Here is a 17,829-nt window from a genome sequence, read left to right as displayed (position 1 = left end):
AAGTCTGAATGATTCATAACTTATTGTTTCATCTGGAAGAATGTAGCAGGAATTCTTATTTCCTCTGTGATGCCTCAGATTTATTTTTTTCCAGATTTATCAGACTTAAGATACTTTCTCAAACAGTGCTTGTTCATTTTAAGTGGTTAAGTGGTTAATGAAAATTTGCTGTGAGAATTGCTAAACAAGACATTGAAATACCCAAAAAGCATTTTTGTTTGGGGTGGTGTGTTTTAATTGATTTTTTATTTTTCTTTCACCAGTTCGAAACACACACATCATCATGTTTTACTTGGAGTTTCTCTGGTTTGCATTTTTCTCCATGTAACTTGCTACACCTGATGGTGTTCACCATCTTTTTTGCATAGTCTTTTAATCTTTGCAAATCTATTCAACAGTCTTCACTTTTAGTATTTTTAAAAGTTTTGTTGAAATGTTGCAGTTAGCTTTTGTGAGAGTGGTTATTAAATGGGAGTCACATTTCATACCTATTGTCCATAGGAGATGAATATTCCTTACTCTCTGTGTCACCTTAACAGTGTCATTAAGCTCGTATTTTCTGAGCTCTGTGCTGTGAATCTAAACCTCTTACAAGTGTATTTCACACAGAATGGTATGGCCATTACTGGAAAAATATTGAGGTCTTGTCTACTTAGCCCCATATCTGATAATTATGGACTGTGACCATCAAAGTCCTAGAAAGTCTTCATTGAGCTTTTGGAATAACAGTAGAAAAAGTTTTGTTTTGAACATCTGTCAAACAGCATGTGATACTTCTGATCATGTCAATTCGTAGCTATCCTGCTGCCCTTCACCCCAGATAAAAGAGAGGAAGAGATTCAAAGTCTGATGAGTCAAGCAGTGTTTCTGTTGGAGCAATCCACTTGGAACTTGTGCACCCCTGTAAACTAGGAAGTTTTTTGGTGATCCTCTGACATAATAGGAAGTGTGGAATTGTCTTTTAGCAACAAACGACAAAACAAGAATATAACAGGGAGGTCATAACAATACATTTTTCGTAATCGCAACATGCTGCTGTTTAATATTCAGAGTGGGAAGGGGGCTGTCTATGAGCCAAATGAATGTATGTGGCCAGACCATGACCAGGGGAATCACCACTGTCCCTGGGTGCGAAGCCTGTGGGGGTTACCAGTTAGCTTTAGGAAATGAATATTTAGCCTGTACTGTGGTAAGTAACCATTCTCATGGGTAAAACAGTAATTCCATTCCTTGATACAGAATGTTTGTATTGCGAAAAAGATAAATCCTGGGATGAAACACTGTTCCACCAAGGCCACTTAGTACAGTTTGCTGTTACACTATCTAGTATGGGGATTTATTTTCTTCAAAATATGCTCAATTGACATGCCATTGCCATATACACACTGAACAGATGGCACATACATGAAGTTATGTCCTTTCTTAAATTGGGGCTGGCACATTTATTCCAATTTACCTCACAGAATAACAACAAGGAATTTGAAAAAACATAAAGGAATGAACCTTGCTGTGCTGATGGCTCTGGCTGCAAAATGTACAGCTGCTGTGGTAGCAGTTCCTGGTAGCAGGGTGGGTTACTTTGGTGCAAGCTAAACTGACAGAACAAGATTCTGGTTGTGCAGTGATGGCAAAAGGCTGTTTTACTGACTGTTCTTTTCATTAACTTTCACACACTGCAGTGAGTCTTTTCCCATGACAGGGAGAGAAAAGCAGAAATCTGCCTAAATAGAAAAATTAAGACCATGTGCTAAGAGCACTTGGTGGGGAAATGTAAAGGTTTTTCATTCACGCTGTACATTGTCAAGTTGTGAAAAGATTGAGGAATAGTAATCTAATCAGTGCCTCTAGCTAGAAGGGTAATATTTGTTTTGAAGACCATATGCTGAAACACTGTCATCATCTTCAAAAGTCTCAGCAAGGAATATCTGAATTCTTCCTGTGAGCAATCTTACATGAACAACTCAGAATTTTTCATGTTTTATTGCCTGACGTTTAAAATTGACACAGTATTTTAAAGAAAAGACTGAAATGGCTTGCTTTATAAAGGAAAGCTATTAGAATTTGATTTTTCAAATTATTAATTTATCATTGTTGCTGTTGCAGTGTCGTTTCAGTGTTTCCATCCAATTTTTATTTTTTTTACAGGTTGCAAACAAAATGGCACTAAACTTGGGGATGTAATACTCCCACCATGGGCAAAAGGAGATCCTCGTGAATTTATCAGAGTTCATCGGGAGGTAATCTGCATTTTAATAATGGAAGTAGAAAATATCAGTTGAGACTTCCCACTGCATATTAATCTAAGCCCGTTTCATGCAGTCGCAGCTGCTAGCCAGTCCATAAGTTCTGGGTTGATGGATAATTGTTGCAAAGATTTGCAGAACCAGTGTTTCTTCCCCTTCCTTCTTTGGCTAGGGAGTATATTGAGGCAAGACTTGCTACAATGAAAAGCTTTATCAAAAAGTAACAAGAATATGTCAAAATATATTCTGCATTTTTCTTTGTGGCAGGTGCAGTAGACTTCAGCTGATGACTGCTATGGCTAGTTTTAATGCATGCCCTTTGAATTTCAGGCTCTGGAATGTGACTTTGTGAGTGCACATCTGCATGAGTGGATTGACTTGATCTTTGGCTATAAACAGCAAGGTCCTGCTGCAGTAGAAGCTGTGAATGTCTTTCACCATCTCTTCTATGAGGGGCAAGTGGACATATATAACATCAATGATCCATTAAAAGAGACAGCTACTATAGGATTCATTAATAACTTTGGACAGATACCAAAGCAGGTATACCATTTCTAGAATTCTTATTTGAAATGTATCAATATAGAACGGGAGAGTGTTTTAGGAGTGAAATTTTGTGGGAGTCATTTTTCCATAAATATTCTTCCAGTTATGTGAAACCGTTTACATTTCCATCCTAAATGCAACAGAGATCAACTTTTGGGCTTTGCTTGTGAGATTAGAAAAGTCCTTTTTCCCCCTCCCCCCTCCTTTGCACCCTTAAAATAAAGGCTAAATGAATTCTGGTTCAACTTTAAAAATCAGCATCAAAAAGATAAGTATGTTCCTGCCACATAGTGTATCACTTCAAGTCAGAGGGGAGCAGTGAAAGTGCATCTTCAAAGTAATGCCTAGTGTTTAGGTATTTTAAGTTATCCTATAATAAAATAATTTCTCAAATTACTTATGCTTCCTTTTTTCTACACCAGTTTCTTGGTGTTCTGTAAGGCTTGGCCACATCTTTCATTTGTAGACTCTGTTGAAAAAAGTTCTAAATCAAGATTATCACTTGTAGGACAGCTATAGTTAAGGAGCTGTTAATACATAGGCATATTTTTGGTGCAGCTTTAAAGTTTGAGTTCTGTTTAAGAGATTGAATTAAATTATTACATGTAATATTAAATCTAAATTTTTACTGTGATAGATTTTATTGGGGGGGTGGGGCTGAGGTTTTGGGGTTTTTTCTTCATTTTTGAACATTTTTTTGTGAGACATTTTTTTAGGGTTGTTCTTGCTGTCCAGTGAAACTTTTCAATGCCATTGGTGAATTTTTCCAATCCTAAATCTGATGGAAACCACAGATACGTTCAGCAATTCACTGGGAACCCAACCCACATGTTGAGAACTCTAGACTGCAGCAGGACAAGTTTCAGAACAGCCACAGGATATTTCCTGTGGGGACCTACTAACAGCTGCCTGTCTCGTTGCTTGGAAGGAAGGTTAAGAACTGCTCACCTATCCTCTGTGGGTGCTTTTCTCCTTTTTCTTCCTTTCTCTCATCAATCTGAATTGTACGTAGTGGCTGTGGAGCTCTCTTCTCTTAAGTATTGATCAATCACTGGGTAGTGATGATAATAGATATGGCTCGGCTAAAGCCAGATGAACAGATAAAGGCTGGGGCTTAGAGCAGGGCAATGAAAGAGCATTGCAGCTGAGTCCAAAGGTCTGCCTGAGTCTTCAAATGCCTGTTAGGTACAAACCTATCATGAGGTTTGCCAGAAATTGCATGGTGCTTTGCAAGAGGAAATAGGCAGACTACAATAAACTCGGGAAACTCATATCCCCTTCCTGAAGTCATTTTTCATAGAGTCATTAAGGTCAGAAGAGATCTCTAAGATCATCATGTCCAACCATCAACCTAACACCACCATGCCCACTAAACCATGTCCTGAAGTGTCACAGGATGGATGGTGATGAGTGCTTTGGAGCATGTTTTCCTGTAACCATAGACTTCCCACAGGGGATCTAGAGCAGGCTATTTTGGTGATGTGTCTATGAACTTTTTCACTCCTCGATGAGGAATACATCCCCTTTATACCATCTCTTCTGCCAGTAATGCCGCTGGTAGTTCTGTTTCCCATTTTAAAAATTTGTGCTGCAAAACCTTCCAGAGCTGGTGCTGTGTTTGGAAGAGGGCTGTCTCAGATTCTGCAAGGGTCCCAAGATGCCACAGCCTGGGGGTGCAGAGCAGAATGAGGGACAATCTCTCAAAGGAGAAAGGAGAGGGGTTTTTTTCTTGCTGGAACTGTTTTGGGTTTTTTGAGATCAGTTGTCCATGTGAATGCTGTATGATGTGCTTTCTCTCTCTGTCTTCTATAGCCCAGCCACAGCGGAGGCATGCTGTAGTTCAGGGAGAGCTGTGGCACGTAGGCCTGTTACTACCCTTTGTACCCAGAGTGTAGGGTGAGCAGTAGAAATGTGTGTGCATGCTCATAGCTCAGTTACATCAGGTTTATGCATGTTCCCTCTGCTTTGGATAGGCAAACAGGTAACACATCTTGAGGGGCTATAACGAAGATAATGTCAGCCTTGGAATTTCAGTTCTCCTTTTAGCGACGCAATAGCCTCTCTGCAAAAGAGTAATTTAAATCTTACAAAGTATCACACAGTGGGTTTTGTTGTCATTTACATATTATAAATACATAGCATCTACCATCCACAATGTTTAGAATGAATCACATGATAAACCATAGTGTGTGTCACTGATGATCAGTTAGGCTGCTAGAACCAATGATTGTCTTGTTTAACACTGCCTGAGGTACCAGGAATGGTCACTGAAGCAGTAAAATGGAAATTCAGTCACTCTTCATGAAAAGATAAGTAGAAGATCATCAGGTGCTAAAATGCATTTATTGTGTGTGGTTGTCATGTGTTGGCCAACTGTACGCCCACCTGTGCTGTTACTCTGTTCTTTGGTAGCCTGGCCGCCTCCAAGTGTGTAAGCTGCTGTTTGTGGGACACAGTTTGTCTCATAGCCAAAAATTAGCTTTCAGTTTGTCTTGGGTTAGAATTTAGTATCATGTTATGCATCAACTTTGGGATTTTTGCCTGATTTACCTCAACCACTTTTGCAACTGGAGGTAGCTTTAAAAATACTTTGCTCATTATATCCTTGTTGGTTTTCTTATTACTTGTTGAAGTCTTATTGCCATAAGTTGCAAATGGTTACCATAAGTTATTAGTGAATACTGAGAACAGTTAAGTAACATTTGCTGACCTGCTGGATTTTTAGAAGGTGAATTGGAGGTACTGATCACTTTTTAAGCCTGTGCTCTGTTAAACCTGTAATTTTTTATGTTAATTAATTTTTTGATGAATTTTAGCTCTTTAAAAAACCGCACCCACCAAAGCGTGTTAGAAGCCGACTGAATGGAGAGGCTGTGGGAACATCTGTGCCCCCTGGTTCCACAGGTGACAAGATTTTCTTCCATCATTTGGACAACTTGCGGCCATCTCTTGCACCAGTGAAAGGTAAACTGTAAAACCATGGTAATTATTCCTGTTTCTCTGCCAGACCTTTCAAAGTGTCAGCAAGATCATCCTTTTCCATACTTTGGTTAGTTGTAATGCACTTTTTGTGAGAAAGACAACTTTAAAATATTCTAATACTGTAAGATCAAGGTCTGAGTTTCCTTAAAGCGTATTTGGGAAGCACCAAGTCTGTGCTGGCTTAATATAACTTTTTTAAAACAGGGTGATATAATTGGGCCCAAGCACCTCTCTAAAGTTTTAATTTAATAAGTTGTCTGAAGCAAATTCCAGATGTGTCCAAACAATATTTGGAGTACTTTGCTTCTGGGTCTGCAGTGGTCTCAATCTTTATGATTTGTGTAGCAGAAGGGTTTTTTATGACAGTGCCAAGAAATACTGAAATATGTTGGCAGGCAAGGTTAGCTGCATTGAGACCAGAAATGTTTGAGTTTTGAGTTCATATCTGACATTGGACTGAACAAAGGTTAATTTTCTGTGAGGGGGGGTAGATGCTTTACAGTGATTTCTTTCCTAGTTGATTCAATGAATCTGTGCCTTCCTACTGTAAAGAGAGAAGGATGTACAATTACATGGGACACGGCAAGGCTGTACTCCAAGACGGGAAATTGGAAAGCACTACTCTATATTTGCAAAGCTTTGGGAAAAGCACTTAGGACACTGCAGGCTGTGGTCATGAATGTAGCCCGTGGGAATGCTTGGCCAAGATGTTGGAATTGATACCAAAAATTTGTTTTTACTTGTGTCAAAAATGGTACAGTCACTGAATGACCACAAATATCTTGTCTGAAGGACGCCTTGTGTGGCATTGCAGGTGAGATCAGAGCTATCTGTGATCCTTGGGGTGTTCTCACCACTACTGGTGTTTAACCCTGCCTTTGTTAGGAATGTAGCAAAAGTTGCCATCACTGCAGTTGAAACAAAACTTTGTTTCAATTTCATAAAGAGAGATCCTGCTTTTGCACAACATCAGGTATTTAATGGGATCAGATATTTGATTTGTGCTAGCAATAAAACATAACCCCGTCTTTTTTTTTAGAGCTCAAGGAGCCTGTGGGACAAATCGTGTGTACCGATAAAGGCATTCTAGCAGTGGAACAGAATAAGGTTCTCATCCCCCCTACATGGAATAAAACTTTTGCCTGGGGTTATGCAGATCTCAGCTGTAGGCTGGGTACCTATGAGTCGGACAAGGTTTGTAATCTGAAATTTCTTTGTGATGAATATACCAAAATCAATTAGTACTCAATAGTGGAAAAAATCTAACAAGGGAAATGGATTTCACATATGAATGAAATAATCTTTGCTTGTACTGCATATGTTTTATTGTTCCGTTCTGGTGGTCTTCATCAAAACGTTGGCAGAATGACATAAACCAATTAATAATAATTTTTTACCAGGTCTGCAAAACATGAATGAGTTAAATCTATGCAGCTAAAGGATGGAATTGCTTCTGTTTGAGGAAAAACTGCTTAAGGGGTAGCAATGATATATTAGTTAATTAATGGTCCAGTGTACTTGAGTGGCACTCAACTTTTATTTTTATCCTGCCAAACACTAATCCTGCAAGTAATAATATTCTTCTTTTTTTAATTTACTTTTAGGCTGTAATTGTTTATGAATGTTTGTCAGAATGGGGTCAGATACTGTGTGCCATTTGCCCCAACCCCAAGCTAGTTATCACTGGAGGAACAAGCACAGCAGTGTGTGTGTGGGAAATGGGCATCTCCAAAGAAAAAGCTAAAGCCCTCACACTGAAACAGGTAAAACACAAGGAAGATGCCTTTTACGTGCATTTTGTGGTAAGATAAAGGAATTATGAAAGGGGTATTACTCACATAGTAAGCTTTGAAACCATGAGTCCAGCAGAACTCTTTGGAGAACTGCGTAGTCAAGGTACTGATTTGCATTTAAAGTGGGCAAAATGCATCTTTAGAATGGCATTATTTTTAAGAATAGTATCACAAGGAGTTTTTTAGAGAGATGGGAAATTTGGTAGTGATGTTAACAAAATTACACAGATGCATTTTGTGAAATCATCTGCTTTAATGTATTGTTGTACATAAAATACCCCAATCTGGAAATATCTGGGAGGGCAGTGAAGGAGACTGTCTTAAAGGTTAATTTTCCTTTTATAATTTTTAATTACATTTTTCTTTAAAAAATGATAAAATTTAAATTACACTTTTGCACAAAACTTTGCTTTTTCTGGCAGTGATATTTGTAGAGCAGAGTATACTTGTTCAGGATCACCTTAAGTTGTTCTTGCTTTGTTAATTCAAAACATTAACTTTTAATCTGACAAATGAGCACTTGTACTTTAAAGTCAGTTGCAGCTAAGTGCAGGGGAAGTTCTGTGTGTTTACTAAAAAAAACCAACACAGACCCCACACACAAACAGAATACAAAAAAACCAACCCAACAACCTCAAAACATTCTAGAAATGTGTGTCATTGTTATAGGTAGCTAGGTTGTAAGTGATACTGTTCCTGTTAGCATCTTGATAGCAGAACTTTTTCTGGAGAAAAGTTTCAACTCAAGAGAAGAAATTTAGAGAATTATTAAATAACTTCCTTTATATGGTCTCCAACAACTGTCCAAAGCCGTTTCTCCAAAGTGTTTTACAAAGATAAAACATTGTTATCTTGAATTTGGGCAGCATATTGAGGGCCATTTACTGTACTTTAGTCGGTGATTTGTAACTCGGTAAGCTGCAGTAATCTGACTGTATTCCAGACTCCTGTCCCAATGGTTAGGTTAAGTCAAAAATGCAAAAGCAGGGTCTAATACAAGCAGATGCTTGTAATTTTCTGCACCTTCCAATTAATTTTGCCTTTTTGGTTGCAACTCTTTCTTATCTCTTTTGTCTTTTCTCAAACATCAGCAGAAGGTTATACAGGAGCCATCTTACATTTACAAAATATTTCTGTTTTTGGAATGTAACTTCAGGTGTAGCCTGGAAGATATACTGACCCTACAAATAGGGTATTGATGCTGATGGAGGATGCAGAATGGGTTGGAAAGTTATTTTGGGTTGTTTTTTGTGATTTTTTTTTTCAGTAGAAGGCTATATATCATTAGACCCTTGAAATCTGGTTTTGTGAGAGTACTCTTTAAATGGAAAAAATATTGCTTCTGTTATTTTCAATTATGTAAATAGTTGCCAACTGAATACTTGAAGTCAGTTGCATCTTCTGATAGGATGTTCATGTTTATATTATCTGAATCTTTTAACTTAAGTGAGTTTGTGGTGATTTTTATACTTTCTCCTGATGGCACCTTGTTTCTCCTGACTTCTATTTTGCAGGCATTACTGGGTCATACTGACACTGTCACGTGCTTAACAGCATCACTAGCTTATCACATAATTGTAAGTGGATCACGGGATCGCACCTGCATCATCTGGGATTTGAATAAGCTCTCTTTTCTAACACAGCTTCGAGGGCACAGGGCTCCAGTTTCAGCACTCTGTATAAATGAATTAACGGTAAGGACCAAATATCATTCACCAACGTGCAGTGGGAACAGTAGCAAAAGTCAGAAATTGTAAACGAATAAAAATACCTAGGCTCTTCTGTTGGCCTTCTGTTGGTTTGGTGAAACTTGTATAATTCATCTGAAAATTTAGTTAGCTGGTTAAAGATTAATTTGCATTTTTTGTCCAGAGATGCACATGGTTTTGTTCCATGCAGAGACTCAAAAGGGCTTATTAACAGTGCTGGCAGCAGTATAGCTAGTGCAGCGTTCAAAGTGGCTTGTCAAACCTGGCACAGTAGCTAAGAAAAGATTTTCGTATGTGACCTTGGTTGACTTCTGTTCTCTTACGCTTAATTTAAAGGAAGCAGAAGATACCTTGGATGAAGCTGCAGTGACAATTGTAGCAGAGACAGACTTATCCTAAGAGCTTGTCTCTCTGATGGTCCTATATAATTTACAGGTTGCCATTTATCCAACTCCCATGCACATCAAAGCATTTGCCTGAGTTGAAACTTTATGTAGCTGGTCCATCAGCACAGGGCCATGTTGCAATTCAAGCAGATGTAGTGATCAAATAAAGACAAAACAGGGCTATAATGCAAGGAGGGGTTAGCAAAAGGCAGAGTTTAACTGCTAGTGGTCTGGTGGCTGTAAAGTTGCCAGTGTTTAGGACTGCAGCCTCTGTTTTCCCTCTGCACTAGCTTGAGTCATCTCTTGCTCTTTTCCCAATAAGGAAACAAATGAAATTGAAGGTGGTACATGTTTGTGAAACACTCTGAAAACTGCGAAGAGAAAGTACTGAAAATATGCTGTTGGATTGTTATGCTGTGAAAAGTGGAGGAATTGGTCTACTCATTGTAGGCTGTAAATACAACAAATAGATTGTTACTGAGTCTCATTTTCTATGTACTATTATTAAAAATGCTTATTACCCTAAAGATTTGTTTAGGTGGTCAAGCTCAGCTTGAATAGAACTTCCTTAAAAGTGCCAGCTTTGATGGCTGAACTTGGCTTATAAATGAACCTGACATATTTTTGCTGAAGAAAACCCAAGACTTCTATTGAAATGTGGAGGTGTTATTTTTCTTTACAGGGAGATATTGTATCATGTGCTGGCACTTACATCCATGTGTGGAGCATTAATGGCAGTCCTACTGCAAGTGTAAACACTTTCACTGGCCGAAGCCAGCAAATCATGTGTTGCTTTGTGTCAGAGATGAATGAGTGGGATATGCAGAACGTCATAGTAACGGGACATTCAGATGGAGTAGTCCGGGTAAGTACCAGGAATCACTGCTTGGAAAAATAAGTCTACATAGTTAGAGAAGTCACATCTATCCAATACAGTGTCCTGGCTGGTACCAAAAGCAGTCCTGCTCTGCTTGGGTGCTCCACCTGAACAGTTAGTCCCACAGGAAGGAGGGAGCGCAGGTTGGGTAGATGATGCAGACAGCTTTTGTTGCAGGAAACAGCTGTGCCTGTGCACAAGTTAGATGGACACTGAAGGTTCATGGAAAGCTGTTTCAGTGATCTGACATTTCTGTGCAGTCTTTCACTTTTCTTTCTCCTCCTCAAGGCACTCATTGTGATGTGGGAACTAGCAATGGTCAGCAGGATATGTTTTCCTTCCTGCTCTGTTTTGGTCACTTTTTGGTCACCAGCTTTCATGCCTGGAGATTGTAGTTTTTGTTCACCGTTTTTGTTCTATACACCTTTAGACAATTCATTTTGCTGCTGAGGAGCTTAGTGGCATCTCTGATCACTGCAAGTCTAACCCGATTTTCAGTCCTTTGTTGTGTGCAGTCCTGGGTCTGCCTTAACCAAAGTCAGCTGGTCCGATTGCTATGTGGAGTGGATATTTTTTTTATTTAAACAGCACAAGACTTGTTCACCTGTGATTCAGGCATGAACACAAATGTCCTCTTACAGTATTTAGCCCCCAAAAACAGGGCTTTAGTGTGGACATGTGATCTGCCTGTGGTGCTTCCAGTGCAGACATACATGCAGTTCTAATAAGTCATATTAACTCTAGAGCAGCTTAGAGAAGATAAGAGTTTAGTGTGTGCCAGTTTGCTTACCTCCTGTCCTTTCAGTTCTGGCGGATGGAGTTTTTGCAAGTACCAGAAACACCAGCTCCAGAGCCTGTGGAGTTGCTGGAAATGCAAGAGGATTGTCAGGAAGCACAAATAGGTATGTCTCCTGGCGAGTGTTCTGTATCTGCCTTTTATCTAATCTTCACTATACATAGGTAGAATCCTTTGGTTATGCAGTGCAGAATGGATGATGGGGATTTTGTCTCAAAAGACAACAGACATCCAATGGGCATAATAAATAGAGCATCTGAGTTCATTGTTCACCACCCTGCTTATGGTAGTTTTATACTGCTGTAAGAAAAAAATCGTGTCCATCGTAGCTTTTTTTGTGTGAAGATTGAACTTTTTTGTGTGTGACTGTTTCTGCTGTTGGTGAACGCAGTGGATGCTACCATTGTCCAAGAGCTAGGTATTCTTTGATTTTGGAACAGAATTATAGCATAACAGCAGAGTTAAAAAATCAACTAATGGACCAGAATGCTGTTTAGACAAGCAGTGCTGGCCATATCATTTTCCCCTGTTTGAAAGAATGTGGTCCGTGCTTGATGGGTGTTTCTTTTAGCCATCTCATCTTCCTCTTGCCCTATTCCTATTGAATATATGATCTGGATTTGCATCTGGATCATGTGATACTCACTAGTAATTATTATATAAATACAGCTCATTTTTTTAGTGTCACTAGGAATATAAAAGTCTTCAGTGGTTGATTTTTTTTATATTAATAGAACCTGTTATTAACAAATCTACATTGAATTTCTCAGTCAGCAAGAGTTGCGGTATTGCTGACTGTACTTACTTGCCTTAGTTTTGCTGAAAGGCAGCAGGATTTGTCTCTGCTAACTTAAGCATTTTTTAAAAATTGACTCATTGTGTCTATCATAGCCTATCTCAGACAGACTGTTGTAGGCAATAGCTTCAGTTGTGGAGGGCTCTTCTCTGACAGACCAGTGCGTGATTCCTCCTGGTATTTATAATGGCAGGAGCTGAATCTTTGCAAAGGCTTTGAGATGCCTGAATGTGGTTTCCCTCTGGTCATGCTGTGGTGGTACCTGTTGTGTTGTAGGTAATGCAGCAGCAGAATAGGGAAAAAGCTAAGGCTATAAACAGTCTTATTAACAATGTCCTCTCTCCTGTCGTGTGAATCCAGGGCAGGATGCCCATGAAGAGGACAGCAGTGACTCCGAGGCAGATGATCCATGCATAGGCCAGGACACAAAACTGCAGGAGAGCCAGAGTCAACCAAGCAGCACAAGCCACAGGCCTCGGTCATCATCAAACAGAGCAGCAGCAGCTTGGTCAGCAGACAGCGGCTCTGATGACTCCAGGCGTTGGTCAGACCAGCTCAGCTTGGATGAGAAAGATGGCTTTATCTTTGTGAATTATTCTGAGGGACAAGCCAAAGTGCATCCCCATGCTCAGGTTAACCACCCGCACCCCAGCTATACTGAAGCGCGACACTACAGCAAGCTTAAACCAGGTAAAAGACACTGAGCATGCTTCCTCTGACATAAACGTGCTGTCAGCACAGACCCATAAGGCAGTCTGTTTCTGTAGCTTTGAGGAGGGTTGGCTGATAAATTCCAAAACGGTCAGTGAAGAGAAACATTTGCATGCAAGGGCTGTACATTGCTCGAGCTTTTCCTGAGAAGCTGTGCTCAGTTTACACTGGCTGGCAGCAAAGCCACTCGCTTGCCACTACCGCCATAACATCCTGTAGCAGAATGGTGGAGAGAATAGGAAGAGCAAAAGCAAGGAACCTCTTAAGTTAAGGATAGCTTAATAAGCTAGCGAAAGAGAAAGACAAACCAAAATAAGTTGCAAAGGCAGTCACTTGTCACCTCCCAGAAGCTGACTGATGATCAGCTCAGTCTCTGAGCAAAAGGCTGCATTCTCCAAACCCCCCCCACTCCTCTCAGTTTTATTACTGAGCATGATGTTATACAGTGTGGAATATCCCTCTGGTGAGTCAGCTGTCCAGCTTGTGTCTCCTCCCAACTTATTGAGCACCTCCAAACTCCTGGTGGGAGGTATGGGACAAAGCAGAGTGGAGGAAGAGAGAAAACCTTGATGCTGTGCAAGTACTACTCAACAGTAGCCAAAACACTGGCAGATCATCATCCCTGTTTTAGTCACATGCCCAACGTACAGCATCATACGGTCTTTTATGAAGAAAGTTAATGATAGTTGAAAATCTGAGTCTTGACTGTAAAAGATAAAATAAAATATGAAGCTATCCCAGTCCTGTTAGGCTTTGGTACAAGGCTTCCCTGTGTATTTCACCATTCATTCTTTGCAACTCCCAACTGGACTTGGAGAAATTGGAGGCTCTTTGCATTGTTTTGTATCCTCTCCTTTCTTACATGCATTGGGGAGTAGCTGAAAATGTGTTTTCCCTGAGTGAAACGTGAGTCAGAGAGAGTTATCTCTGGTGGGAAATAATGATTTTTTTTCTTTCTACCAAGTCACAGATGTTGGGGGAAGAGGGAACAAAAATAAGAACAAGTAAATTTGCTTTTTCCCCTTCTGCTTCCTGCTCATTTCTAGGCTACAGATGGGAGCGTCAGTTGGTGTTTAGAAGCAAACTAACTATGCACACGGCATTTGATCGCAAAGACAACGCACATCCAGCAGAAATCACTGCACTTGGCATCTCTAAGTGAGTAGCTTGTAAGCAATTGCTTAAAATATTTTTTTCAGTGTTGTCAGCCGGTTGTGGTGCAAACCAGCCATGGCTCTTTGCATAATACTGTTTTGCGGTGCTTCTGTTATGAGCAGCCTTGTTCAAGAACTGAGATACAAATATTAAAGTAACTAGATTCATTCAGCTGCCTTATGTTACTTAGAATGCTGTTACAGCCCTGTTAGTCAGACCAGCCTAATTTATGGATTGGTTACTATGCCCGTAGTTTAAAATCATGACATATTCTGGTATGTAAAATTGATCATTGATGTCTGCGCGTTACTATGCTGGAGTCGTTGCAGGAATCCTTTTGTTTTTTTTTCTTGCAGGGATCACAGCAGAATTCTTATTGGGGATGGCCGAGGCAGAGTGTTCAGCTGGTCTGTAAGCGATCAGCCTGGCCGATCTGCAGCCGATCACTGGGTGAAGGACGAGGGGGGAGACAGCTGTTCAGGCTGTGCAGTTCGGTTTTCTCTCACTGAGAGGCGTCACCATTGCAGGAACTGTGGACAGCTCTTCTGCCAGAAGTAAGCCTGCCAACAGTCTCCTTTCAGCTCGTTCCCGTACAGAATTTTAGGCTAGGTCACACAGTTGCATACCACAGAACGCTGCTAAAAGACTGAGGTTTTCCACTCCCTTACCGAAACAGAAATGAAGGAAAAAAACCATCAGTACTCTCAAAACTTCCAGGGAGGAATTAGAATAGACAGACCAGCCTCTTCATAAATCCAGTTAACAGGACAGGTATCAGCAGGGAATGAAATCTGCTTGCAGCTGTGAAACCTCTGTGTTGCCCATCTGGGAAAACAAAACCTTGAATTCTAGACAAATGAATTTAGCAAAGAAATTTGCTAAGAAAATTAGCAAAGAAAAAAAAAATCCCAAATCAAAAAACCTTCTTTTTCAGCAAGTAGTTTTTCTTTTCAGTCTACAAGCAACCAAGTCAAAAAGTAGACTGTGCACAGAACTGTAGGGATGCCAATTTAGAGGTCAGCAGCATGCAGCCTGACATGAAAATGTGTGACACAGAGGCTGTGCGTGAGCTCTCCTTACCCAGCAACTGAGGTGGGAGTCTCTTCTCTCATCTACTGGGTCAGAGATGGTATTTCTAGTTCTATCTCTGTAGCTATACGTTGAGTCTAAATTGGGGACAACAGCTGTTTTTTAACTAGCGCTCACACAGAGTCATGGCATTGGTTATGTTGGTGTTCATACCAGTTGAATTCTGTTTCTGCCTCAGTGCATTGCATTTCTCTGTCAAGGTAAGTTTGGACACTTTCTTGTATTTGAAGTCATGGTGGTAATTTTCACACATGCTTAGAAAATGGCCAGGTTGAGAGAGGACCTGTGTTAACAGCAGTGTTTGTTTTCCTCTACAGGTGCAGTCGGTTTCAGTCCGAAATCAAGCGTCTGAAGATTTCCTCACCAGTCAGAGTCTGTCAGAACTGCTTTTACAACCTGCAGCATGAGCGGGGTGCAGAGGAGGGGCCGAGGAATTGATGGGGTCCTGACAAATGGAGACCCCATCCAGCTCCACTGTCACTTCAAGAACTAGTGAGAGTATTGTGCAGTGATTGGAAGGGATTAGAATATTGTCTGTTTACACTGAAATTTATACTGAGTTTTAAGCACTAAAAGTAAAAAGGGATCATTGAATTGATTTGTGTTGACGGGAGGTAAATGAGGCTAACAGCATAATTAAGTGAAGAGCAAGACCCAGGAAGACACGGTTAATAACCACAAATCCAACAGATTGAACTGTCAACCCCTACAGCTATGTTGACATGGCTATTGAGAAAATCCTTACTTATCCTAAACACCAGTTCTTGTCTTGTTTTTGTAGAGCTAGTCATCTTTATTGGGGGGAGGGGGAAGGGAAGGCTTTTTAGAAGATAGTTGTAAATCTGCCTTCTTCGCAAGCAACTGTGTATATTGTAAATAGGTGTAATGGCCTTTTTATCTAAATATGAACTTACCTGCCTGTTACATGGGACTTCAGATTAACCACTATACTTTGTGTGGCATCTTTATCTCATCTATCAATTTAAATACGAATGTTTAAAAAAACAAACAAACAACAAAAACCAAAACCAAAAAAAAAAATACAAAAAACCCGAGAAAACTCGAAGGCATTATGCGTATTTCTGTTAAAAATGCAGTCTGTGCATGTTTGTTCTTTCAGTTGCCCACAGTATCTTAATTCAAATAAGGCTATTCATAGAATTACATGGATTTTTTTCAAAAGAAAACATTTTTGAGAATAGGACTTGGAGTATTTTATTCTAGCTGTAAGATAACCAGGAACTGAATTGTACACTTGTGTTGCATTTTATACCAAACTACTTACCACCTCAGTGTTGTTCATATTTAATAAGGCCTTTTTTATACATATGTCAGAGCCGCAGTTTTATTAATTACTTAATGTTCATTAGCAGCTGATTCATGCAGTGCAAGAACCAGCTTTTACCTTATTTAGTCAATAGCAATTGGCTTGCATATAGGTACAGAATTAATTCCTTGTGCATAAAAGTAACTGCTATTGTCCTGTAGCTTGTTTGCAAAAAAAAAAACCCTTTTGGAACAATATAGGCATTGCGCTAAAACAGGGTGATATTAGTAATGTCAGAAATGCTTCAGCACATGACATCAACTTGAGGACAGCAGTAGATTTTCATTATGACTTTAAGTTACAATATGAATTTAATTGCAGTATTTTTTTACTACTCTGTCATTTATTTTGCACTACATGTGGAATGAAGTAGAGACACTGATATCCACTGGGATTGGAATACATGCATCGGATAGGCCCATGGACTTAATTTCTGGAAGAGGTCTTGCCAGTGTGTTTTTAGTTGAGGGGGGAGCGGGGCAGCCTGGTATTTGGTTTTGTTTTTTAACGTATGTGTATATATTTTGTAAATGGGTGACAAACTGATCTAGATCTAGGTATATTCACAATGATTCTTTTAAATGGCAGTAAGGATATGACCCAAACCGACAGAAGACAGGAGGCCCCACTTTTGCTCCACCACTACTTCAGTGAGTGTCATCACTCGAGACTGTGAGATTAACCTTCGCTTGGAATGATTTGGGCAGACTCTGGCCCTTGGAGAGCAAATGGTTAAAACAGGCACGGTTGTCAGAATTGCACCATCGAAAATGCCAGACCCTCTGCAGTGGTGTGAACTCCTTCCAGAGAGTCCTTGGCACTTCAGGGGCACACCTGTCTTCTCTTGATTTGAGCTTCCAGTGGTGAATAATTTGTTATTATCCTGACCACTTACTATTTACCCTGGCATCACATGTTTATGCACTGAAGGTTAAATATGTATTTTGATAAATGTTTGTTTATTATGTATGTGCTGGTCTGTAAAATGAGATTAATTCCTGTTTTGGTAATGTATATTAGGTTCCCAAATGAACAGAAAGGCTTCTCTAGAACCCTTGCACACCATTGAGTAAATGCAGGTTTGTTGAGATTAGCTGACACAAATAGATCCCTTTGGATCCAAAGAGTGATGATCAGGTAGCCACGCTGCATGGCTACCCTGACATATTTGTCCCTAAAAACAAGAAGCGGTCCTCAATAGGTGTGCATGGTCTGTGTTCAGCTGTTCTCTCTAATGTTGCCTTGACCCTTCCCAAAATGATGCGAAACCAGCATAGTTCAGAAGACAGGCTAGTGGCCTTAACGTTCTCAGTTTGTAGAAAAGGCTGTTTTAACAACTTTTAAATGCCTTTGGGTCCACAGAGTTTTCTTCCCCTTGCCTGCAGTTTTCAAATCAAAACCAAATTTAGTGAAGTCTTC

The 17,829-nt window shown here is 39.9% G+C and overlaps 1 protein-coding gene across 1 annotated transcript in view; it reads left to right on the top strand.

Moving 5' to 3' along the window:
* WDFY3 (WD repeat and FYVE domain containing 3) overlaps positions 1-16,585 on the top strand; it is a gene marked incomplete at its 5' end in the record, with an annotated part of 98,139 nt that extends 81,554 nt beyond the window's left edge. The window contains 12 exons of the mRNA XM_010187212.1: positions 2,146-2,237; positions 2,574-2,786; positions 5,606-5,753; positions 6,811-6,965; positions 7,376-7,534; positions 9,079-9,258; positions 10,342-10,524; positions 11,342-11,438; positions 12,489-12,818; positions 13,886-13,997; positions 14,351-14,548; positions 15,401-16,585. Coding sequence (XP_010185514.1) covers positions 2,146-2,237; positions 2,574-2,786; positions 5,606-5,753; positions 6,811-6,965; positions 7,376-7,534; positions 9,079-9,258; positions 10,342-10,524; positions 11,342-11,438; positions 12,489-12,818; positions 13,886-13,997; positions 14,351-14,548; positions 15,401-15,521 — 1,988 coding nt within the window. The remainder of the gene's footprint in view (positions 1-2,145; positions 2,238-2,573; positions 2,787-5,605; positions 5,754-6,810; positions 6,966-7,375; positions 7,535-9,078; positions 9,259-10,341; positions 10,525-11,341; positions 11,439-12,488; positions 12,819-13,885; positions 13,998-14,350; positions 14,549-15,400) is intronic.
* Between the last annotated feature and the right edge of the window lie 1,244 nt (positions 16,586-17,829).

The sequence above is a fragment of the Mesitornis unicolor genome, unplaced genomic scaffold (genome assembly GCF_000695765.1).
Source record: "Mesitornis unicolor isolate BGI_N332 unplaced genomic scaffold, ASM69576v1 scaffold496, whole genome shotgun sequence".
NCBI lineage: Eukaryota > Metazoa > Chordata > Aves > Mesitornithiformes > Mesitornithidae > Mesitornis > Mesitornis unicolor.
This window is presented reverse-complemented; position numbering and strand designations above follow the sequence as displayed.